This window comes from Labeo rohita, chromosome 19, assembly GCF_022985175.1.
Source record: "Labeo rohita strain BAU-BD-2019 chromosome 19, IGBB_LRoh.1.0, whole genome shotgun sequence".
Lineage (NCBI taxonomy): Eukaryota > Metazoa > Chordata > Actinopteri > Cypriniformes > Cyprinidae > Labeo > Labeo rohita.
The window spans coordinates 5,444,706-5,455,269 of record NC_066887.1 but is presented as its reverse complement, the minus strand read 5'-3'; the positions used below and the strand labels follow the sequence as shown (position 1 = coordinate 5,455,269).

Below are 10,564 nucleotides of genomic sequence, written 5' to 3'. Positions count from 1 at the left end.
GTATTTACTTCATACCATGAATTACCATGGTACTTGTCCAAAAGAAAATGCTAATACTTTTTTGTTAGTGCACAAACAGCCACTATGTTTAAACTGTATCTTTTTCAAATTCAGTGTAGACCAACCTACATTTTTATGCATCTGACTAAAAATGTTATGACCTAGATGACTAACTTGAAAGACTAGTCTAAGGAGTGTATGCATCCAGCCACAGTTTTGCTTGGCAGGCTATTCCTATTTTTAGGATCTGTCACCTTATAATGGAAAATTTGCGGTTGGAAAATTGAGCAAAATAAGGGGTGAGTAGGCAACAGATTACCACTCAAGTTACAACTTGATTTGAACTCATCTTTAGAGCAGAGAAAGAGGGGAACGTCTGATCTAGTGTATCAGTTTTTATTTTATTTGCACGTCCATTGTGTTAACAACTTCAACATACAGTACAAGTCAGCATTAGTGTAACATACTGTATTTAGCATAAACTCACAGCAGTATGCAGATAACTTGCCCTCAAAAGCATAACAGTTCACACTTTATGTTAGATGTCCCTGAAGATCATGTAGCGAAATGAGCAGTATTAAGCCAGGTTTGTAAAGTACAAGTTATTACACCGTACTTACATTATACATAGACGACTTGCTTGCACTTACAAATATTGAAAAGGCCAGGGAACAACATGAATCACACTACAGTTGTGGCGAACTAACACTGTTTAGGTACAGTGGTTTTAGGGACACCTAAAATAAAGCCGAATCACTAACTTCACTCCACCTTAACCATATCAACATTGCGGTATCCGAATGGACTAATATATTTATTACAGTAATTTTCTTCTCAGCTCGTTTTCGTCTTTGTTCAGCTTTCAATGTTTCTGTACAACACACAACAGCAAAAAACTGAGGGATTGTTAGGGACCAGTGGCAGAGAGAAAAAGAGGGGCAGATAGCACTCCAAAACAGGAGGTTTACACAAAAAAGAAACCATTTCCATTCTTAGGTAAAACAGTTAGATACAAGAAGAGCAGAAAGTGCTACTGCCCACCAGTGCATTGGAACAAACACTCATTTACAGTTGGTTATATTCATCTTTATGTCTATAGTTATTGATATAAAACAAGCTTTTATGCCCAAAAGATCCAAAAAGTTCCAAGTAACACAAGGAGCTGAGGGTTTAAATAAACAAAGACACGCATGTATCATTTCACTTAGGTTGCGTTGTGTAGTCTGGGTTGCTGTTTTTACAAAAGTGGGTTTTGCTGTCATATAAACCACTAGAAACTGTAATATATACACCAGTTTTGAAGCAGAAATTTGAATATTCAATGCATGCAGGGTTAAAAACATCATAGAGGGTGGAAGAGTTCACTTTTCGGTGAAACAGCAAGACGATGGGCACATGGTTTCTTAATTTTCTTTAAAACGTGATTGGAATGTGATTCGTTTTTTCATAATAAACAAGGGTTAATCTCATTATGTGGCCTTAATGACTCACAATGAGCTTGACTGCAGATATCACGGAGCGAACGCTGGGGCTTAATTTACTGCTATATTAATTTCACATGTTAAATATGAAATATCTCTAATGAGCCTGTTGATATCTTTTTCCTCCTCTCACCCTCCCACTTTCTGCTTTATTAACTTAATACGTGCTCATTCGCACTGGGAATAGACTAGAGCATGTAAATCTGCCTCGGGGGCTGTGGGCACCAAATGACATCATTGGGAACACATCCACACGCACATTGCATGCTGTCAAAACATCATCAGCAGTGAGAGCTGCTTCATTGTAGTCACCAATACTAAATTCACTCAGGGGGTGAGATATCCACATAACAAAACATTGGTCCGTCTACTTTGGTTAGTTTACGACAGCTGCCGCTGACTAATGGTTACTGGCTCGTGCCAAAATCCTAACTTTGATATGGTCAGTTATTAGTCCTACCATAGTTATTAGGTTTTTGATATACATATACATATATTCTTTTCTTTGAACACAAATCATAAAAATAAATACAGTACTCTACGAAAGTGCAAAAATTGGTCTGAATCTGCATATATCTCAGCTATAGGTCATAGAGAACAAAGCCAAACTTACTGAATTAACTAAGCTGGGGTGGCTAAATTTAGTTTCTGTTATTTCCATGACACCATTTGTATGTCAAAAGTTTGAATGTGTATTTGGCGATATTCAACTGTACTATGAAAAAAGGAAGTGAAGATTACCAGTGTTATGCCCTATGTACATTATGTACATTTTGATCATAGATGTTAAGAAGTAGTTCTATGGCCTTAAGAATTAAGTGCGGCCTTAAAAAACACGTTTGATGGTGATAGAAACTGATGTTAGATACAGTACATGTAAAATGTACAAATTTGATATTACGTAAATATGCTGATATCTGTCACATTTGGCTTTGACTGTTTTTTCATCTGTGTTTCCCTCCAATGTCTTTGACCAAACCTTTCCTGATCTCTGTGCTATGGTATATAGCACAGCAGCTGGGTCAAAACAGTACAGTGGAAATGTGCATAGATATGCCTTAAGAAAAAAAAGACATTTAAACTAATGAACAGTGATATGTTGAGATATGCCGACAACAAATATGTCACAGAAGTGCTTTGTCCAAGTCATCAAGACGGAGAAATGAACAATAACGTATAGCTACAAATAAATAAAGCAGCTACAGTGCAAAAATGGGGAAAGTGTAGACTGGCTTTATTATAGTGAACATCAGAGTGTTTTTATAAATCAAATTCATTTTTTAATCCTGAGCTGTCGGTCTCTAAATTTCATTTGGTGGCTGGCTGTAAACCCGGCCTTAACACCACGTTTTGTTTCACTGACTTAATAGTTTTCCAGATCATTTTTAGCATCATTAAAATATTAAGCATTACTTTCTAGCTGGATATGAATAATAGCCATATTTCAACCTTGTCTTCTGTGGTAAATATTAGCATGTTAGCAAAAATGCTCATGATGGTGTCATTTGTATCACCTTTCACCCATTTTTATCCTATACTATCAAAACATTCACCCCATTATTTTCTTAAAAAGTGGACTTAAAACTCATTTTTTCTTACAACCTTCCTTCATCCTAAAAATAAAAGTGTCTCACTAGCTTTAGCATGCGGCTAATTTAAAATATTGTACGTTTATTGTGAATATGCCGGTATACTGGTGAAAGGCTCTGACGATACTGTGGTATAATTCCCATATAATTGACTTTAGCGATATCTAACCAAAAACCACACTAACATGGTTATTTTCTCTTTTTTTGTTCCTCTCCCTTTTTTTCTGCTATGACGTATGAGTCTTTTTTGCTATGAGTTCATTTCTAAGTGTCTTTTCCGTTAGACTGATCCTGCTCCTATGTCCTGACACACATACTCGTCCACTCATCCACCTATCTGTATAGGGATAAAAGGAGAGACTGTTAAATGGGCTTCTTTCTATAGAGGGGCTGACAGGAAGGAAGTGGTATAATACATTTTGCTTTCCCCATGTGTTAGCCAGACACTAGTACTCTATAAGGTTATGCCACTTGGCAATCTGCCGCCTTGGGTTGTCACAAACTTCTCTCCAGTGAGTCACCCCTGATGGAATGGGGCTTTGACCACCCAGAACCAGGCGACCTACGACCTCATTCTTTGTGGTGCGGTCAAAATCGATGACCAGAAACTCCACAGAGATGTCCGGCATTAGCTCAGCGGGAACATCGTAGATAAATGATTCATTGAAAACGGGATTGAGTGTGCATTTCTTGACATGCGTCTTCTTCTTGGCTATGCGCTTGCGGCCGTAGAAGACGTTCACTTTAACATAAGGGTCTGTAGGTGGAGAAGGGAAATAGAGACATAATAATTTGTCAAGTAAGTTTTTGGCATCATAAACAGGATAATTTGAATATCTGTATGCTTGTGTGTATGTATGGTGTGTACTTACTGCCTGATAGGCCAGTGATGTCCATGGTTGGCAGGTGTTTGGCCTTAAGGACTACCACATTAAGCCTGTGAGTAACAGGCTGGTAGGATAGCGAGACCAGCAACTCCCCACGACTTTCACACTATGGAGAAACAGAACAGAAATTGAATACAAGAAATAGGACACAGATGTTTATAGGCATATGCAAAAAGTCTATCAGACGAATGACACAGGACAAGATGATGAGCTGTCCCAGGGCTGGGCAACTTTGGTCCTGGAGGACCAGTGTCCTGCAGAGTTTAGCTCCAACCCTAATCAAACACATCTGAACAAGCTAATAATTCTCTTCAAGATCACTAGAATGCTACGTTCAGGTGTGTTTGATTAGGATGGCCCTCCAGAACCAAAGTGGCCCAGCCCTGAGCTATCCTGTAAGTAAAGGGTGCCCACACTCAGTCCTGGAGGGCCAATGTCCTGCAGAGTTTAGCTCAAACCCTAATCAAACACACCTGAACAAGCTAATCATTGCCTTTAAGACTGCTAGAAGGCTATGTGCAGGTGTGTTTGATTAGAATGGCCCTCCAGGACAAAAGTTGCCCAGCCCTGAGCTATCCTGTACGTAAAGGGTGTCCAAACTCAGTCCTGGAGGGCCAATGTCCTGCAGAGTTTAGCTCCAACCATAATCAAACACACCTGCATGGAAGTTTCTGGAATGCCTAGTAAGACCTTGATTAGCTGGTTCAGGTGTGTTTAATTAGGGGTGGGGCTAAATTCTGCAATAAGCAATAAGGGGAACAATTCCCATCATTTAGTGTTGCAGTAGAGACAAGCTATTCTGAGTTGAGTCCAGGTTAGACTGAGTCAGAGTAATATTTGAGACCTGAAGAGCATGAGAACTCTTCAGACAGTTTAAATAAGCTTTTCTTTTAGGGCAGGGGTGTGCAGTAGCTCATGATATTGAGCCCTTTCAGATTCTGTCCAAAATTAAGGGAAACCTGGCACAACCATGCCTCCTATAGCATTAGCAACAAGGGGAACAATACCCATCACCTAGTGTTGCAGTTGAGTTGAGACCTGAGTAGACTAAGAGTAATATTTGAGACCAGAAGAGGATCAAGTCCGGGTCAAGACTTGAGACCTGAAGAGCGTGTGAACTCCTCAGTTTAAAAAAACATTCCTTTTAAGGTAGGGTGTCCAAACTCACTCCTGGAGGGCCACTGTTATGCAGAGTTTAGCTCCAACTTGCCTCAACACACCTGGAAGTGTCTAGTATGCCTAGTAAGATCTTGATTAGCTAATTCAGGTGTGTTTAATTAGGGTTGGAGCTAAACTCTGTAGGACAATTGCCCTCCAGGACTGAGTTTGGACCTTGCTGTAAGTGATTAGCTAAGGACTGATGTAGAAGCCACAGTGCTTCATGATACTCAGTCCTTTCAGACTCTGTCCAAAAGTAAGGTAAGCCTGACACAATCATCTAGGCTTCCTAAAGCAGTAGCAACAAGGGGAACAATACCCATCACCTACTGTTGCAGTTGAGACCAGCTATTTTCGAGTCCAGGTCAAGACCTGAGTAGACTGAGAGTAATATTTGAGACATGAAGAGAGTCCAGTCAGAGTCAAGACTTGGGACCTGAAGAACGTGTGAACTCTTTAGACAGTTTAAGGGCAGGGGTGTCCAATCTCAGTCCTGGAGGGCCGGTGTCCTGCAGAGTTTAGCTCTACTATGTTTCTACTATGCCTAGTAAGTCATTGATTAGCTGGTTCAGGTGTGATAAGCTTGGGCTTGAGACACAGTCATGTCTTGAGTACTACTGAGTACTGTCATCACAGCCAACTCAGTGTCAGCTATTATGAGACCTAACTGTATCTCTGATCCTGGGACAAGGTCAGGTTTGCAAGTTATTAGATAAAAGCTGTGGAAGTGTTGCAACACAGGAAAATTGTGTTCTTTGGCACCCCTGGTTTTTGGGACCAAGCCTAATGTATGTGTTGTCCACCTTGTTTTTGGAAATCTCTGGAGTGTCTTTGCCAAGAACAGGGGTGTCCAATCCAGCTCCTGTACAGCCAATGTCCTGTTCCAATCCTAGAGTGTAGCTCTAACTATATCAAACACACCTGAACCAAGGTAATTACTAGAAACTTTCTGCCAGGTATGTTATGACAAGTTTGTAGCCAAAGTCTTGTAGCCAAACCAGGTTTGAACACCCCTATCCAAGAGGAACAAAAGGATGACTGCAGGATGCACAGCTTGTGTCAAGTCTTCACAAATATTGTCAGGTGCCTTCTGGCACTTAGCAAAGTCAGTCTGTCAAAACTCCCAAAGCATTGGCAGTGCAGGCCCTTTCCTTTTGGTATGCATGGGATACATTCCCTGTCCCATATGATGTAACTCAGACTACCTGGGTGAACTTATTATCCACCTGGGGTACTGGAAGAACACTTATTTTATCTCCTGGACAGTGAAATGGACCATAGAGGAGGAGAGAGCATTCACTCCATTTACACCAGAGCCTGTCCTACTCACACGAGACATTATATTGGCAGTTATTCTCCAGATGGACAAGTTTGAAGGAGAACTGCAATGGTGAGCCATCTGCGCACCTGTCAGTTCTCCCTGGGCAATGGTGATCATATGGTCATGAGGGTAAGCAGGGTGAAATAATCAAAGGCACCTGTCCACTGTCATAAGAGAAGAGGACAAAAGCAGTGTTGGCATCTCTGCAAGCCATGGTTCAACTCCCACAGGACATTTATTTCTAACTGTGCCTCTGCAAATACTTAAGAGCACTCAATCCTTGAGCAACAGCCAACTAAAACAGCTTAAGGTGACTTTTAACCCAACTCTTCATGGGACTTTCAACCATTGGTTATGAAGCCCTGCCCCAGAATAGTAAAAGTAGTGTTAACAACAAATTGTGATGACACAGCTATACAATGTAAATAAATGCCAAGAGTAAAATAATGCCAGAATGTAATGACAAGAAGTTTAGCAACAGATAAATATAAACGGCCTTAATACAGACCTCATTAAATCTTCATGTGCTTTCTATAGTTGCTAAGTATAGTGTTGAACTTTCAATGTCCCTCAATGGTGAAACAAGAATCCAAAAATTGCCTCATGCAATTTTGATTTTCAGGTAAAAGTATCTTGTCTAAGGAATGTTTAGACATTTTTACAGCGCATCAAGACAAAAATAAATATTGAAAAAGGAAATAATGCCAATTTATGCATTTTTTTGTGACTGCTAATATTGCTGGCTTCCTAATCCCCTTTGTTATTCCTCAGTCCCATTCTACAAAATTATCTACTTAAATGAATACATGTAAATATATTTTTCTCTGTTCTTCTTATTTTTTTCTCTTGCCATCTCTGTTGTTTTTCTCTTCTTTGAGAGTAGAGATTCCAGTCCTGTTCCTGGTTATCACCATAGCAACTTGCATTAAGAGGCATCCTGGAGCTAAACATGGACTTAAAACAGCCTACATTTTAATGTGTAATGTCTGTAAGTGTTTGTGATTTTCTTAATAAAATATTGGGTAGCACATATTAATGCCTTATTCTGCATGACCATATTTTAAATCACTAAACCCTACCCTATACCTAAACTTAACAACTACTTTACTAACTATTAATAAGCAGCAAATTTTGTTAATGCAAAAAGCATAGTTAATCAGTTAATAATAAGAATTATTGTGCATGTGCATCTTAATATAGATTTATAAAGATGCACATGTTAATGTTACACCATGATAATCCAATTTACCCATGCAAAGAGTGCAAATGACCAGATGTAATGTGTAAATAAATGACCTATTAAAAATTGTTACCCAGTTAATGTTTCTCCATAATGTACGAGATTCGGAGATAATGCTTAGGTAATCTGAGAATCTGTTGTACATCTCTAAAGATGCATGATGGATTATGCTGCCAGTGCATTGATATTTTACATTTAAGTGTCTATTCAGAAGTACAAAAATGTACATTTTAATACAGATCCCTACCAATATAAATGAGATCATCCTGCCTTCGCCTCAGCTGAACCTTATTAACAAGGCTACTCTTATTCCACACACATTTATTTTATCTTCCATAAAAATGTTCTTAAGGAAGAGCTACAAGCAAGCGTAACGAGTATGGCGCTGCCGCAGTATGTCACTCACTCTTCATAATCACCCATCTCTCTCTTTACCAGTCTCTCTCGCCACACCGACTGCACCCCATCTGTTTCCTGAGCTTTTTCTCCTTCCTTCTCTCCCATAATCCTCTCTCTCGCTCTCCCTCTCCCTGTCTGTCTCTCTCTTGGCTGAATCGATTGTCCACCACTCCCAGCCAACACCCTAATGCTCCTGTCTTGTAGAGCCATAGGCACTGATTCAATTTAAGATACTCTCTCTACAGAAGAGTAGTATAAAGCAGACGGGAAGTTCTCTGATTTGAACAAGCTTACTCTGCATATTATGATTTACAAAGCCATGCATAAGCGGGAAAGCAAGCTCAGATACTTATTTGCCTTCGAGCACTAAAGATTTCCTGCCGCCAGCAAGAATGAGATTATGAACATCGCTTGTAATGCTATTGTTCCTGTTTTGATGGAAATACAGCAGCGTATTAGGGTATGATTACTTGTTATGCAACAACTTTTACAGTGTTCAGCTTGTGTTTGAGAGCAAATAGATGCAAAGCCTTGATCATAACTCAGCCTTGCTTTCTTTCTCTATTTCAATGGGTGTTTACCAAGGCCTCTTTTACACCTGCTATCTGTCTTGTGAAAACTAGAACATTATAAATGTGTATAAATTAGTGGTGTCAAAATTAGCGCGTTAACGCAGGCGATTATTTTTTTTTCATTTTAACACGTTAAATATATTTATCGCAATTAATGGTCTAGGTTTGGCCATCCTACTCACAACTGCTAAAGAATTGCATTTATTTAGATGCGCAGAGTGTCATCGAACAGGAGACTTTTCAGGCGCGAGTCAAACGAGCGTGGAAACAGTAACGTTACTGGTGATGAGGAGCTTCAGTAGAGCAGTGATCTGTATTCAGATGAAATGTTGTCAGGCCATTTGTCTGTAAAAACGAATCTTCCTGTCCTGTCAGCCCTTATACTGTGCTCGTAGCGCACATGCTCACGCATGTCGTAGTTGTTTCGTCAGTTAAGACATGAAGTTAATATCTTTAGACTAAAAATGTTGAAGTATCCACTGATTTCTTCCCGTAAGAGTGGGCGAGGCCATTTGTAAATTTTATGGGTGTGGCTTCCGGACTCATTTGCGTCCAGCTATTTTTAGCTGTGAAAAACAGCTCGTTTTGTTGCTTGATGTTGCAAATTCCGGTGTCACAAAGCTATTCTATTCTGCAGTCAAAAGTTGTTACAGAAGTCACATTTCCCATCAGTAACAGGCATCAATATCAGTTTTAAATGGCCATAAGAAACTACAGAAGTGTAGAACGTATTAATCATTTTCATAAACTGAATTACTGAAGAAAAAAAATGTTGTGTATTGGTATCATAGCTAATGATGTAAGTATAAGCACTAGTTTTCAGATGGTTGTACTGATGGATGTCCCTCCTGCAGTCATTTGCCTTAAGGAAGGCAAACTAAAAGGGCGATTAAAACTGCCTTAAAACTGTGCATGTAAGTATTCATTATTTATAAGTCACATTTAAAGCGGTGTCAGATCCGCGTCAAGTTCATCAGCGGCAGCTTTTAAATTAACAGCAGCCAAAATATTCTAATAGCCAGCTGCTGTGATGTCTGTTAATCAAAGAGCAAAATTAACCCTTGTGCGTCAATAAAAAAGTTACACGTAGGTCCTTAGTGGACAAAAATGTCCATGTCAAAAAACTGTCATAAAAGTCTGAATCTACAGAGCACAGTCTTAAGTTTGGTCTTGTTTTAAAGACCCATAGCAGATTATTATTAAAGTAAAAAAAAGTTTAAAAAGTGAAACAAAAAAAAACTTATAGAAGTTTAAAGTGCTCTTATTATGCCATTTTAAAGGTTGATAATATTGTTTTATGAGTCTCCTAAAACAGGTTTACATGTATGCAAGGTCAAAAAACACTTTAGTATTCTCCAAAAATAGATTTAATTTTACCTCATTTCTAAATAATTCATAAACGACTCGTGCAAAGCAGTTCAAATAATCAGTCTCTCTAAACCCCTCCTTTCCGTGAGCCCTCACTGCTGTGATTTGTCAGATGGCGCAGTCCTTTATGATTGGTCAATTGAAAGCAAGCAATTGAAATGAATGAGTTTCATAGAGCAGCACTTTTCGCATTCGGTGTGAAAGTCGCTTTGTGCGCCATCCTTTATCATTACTCCAACTAATTAGACAGACAGTCAAGCTGCACCAATCACAAATTGTCAGACTACAGTGGCCCCACAGCAGAACAACAGAACTACAGAAGCGTGATTTAGCCGGTTAGCAAGATGTGTGGGGTTGTTACATGTTTGTTGATACACAACTACATATTTTGAGTGATCGCTAGAAAATACAGTCTTTGTAGATTCATCTTTTGGAAGTGAATATAAACAAATTTACTCTCACAGCATAGGATACAGCATCTTCTCGACATGACATAAACCACGTTGAAATTTTACTGTGTTTGTGGGCGGGCAAGTTGTTCGCGAAGTA

General features: G+C 39.2%; 1 protein-coding gene across 1 annotated transcript in view; it reads right to left on the bottom strand.

Annotated features, from left to right (window-relative positions):
- Window positions 1-380: 380 nt before the first annotated feature.
- syt11a (synaptotagmin XIa) overlaps window positions 381-10,564 on the bottom strand; it is a 37,967-nt gene continuing 27,783 nt past the window's right edge. Inside the window, exons 3-4 of the mRNA XM_051136607.1 lie at window positions 3,943-4,063; window positions 381-3,827 (exon numbers count right to left, since the gene is read on the bottom strand). Of these exons, the coding sequence (XP_050992564.1) occupies window positions 3,517-3,827; window positions 3,943-4,063 (432 nt within the window). The 3' untranslated portion in view covers window positions 381-3,516. The remainder of the gene's footprint in view (window positions 3,828-3,942; window positions 4,064-10,564) is intronic.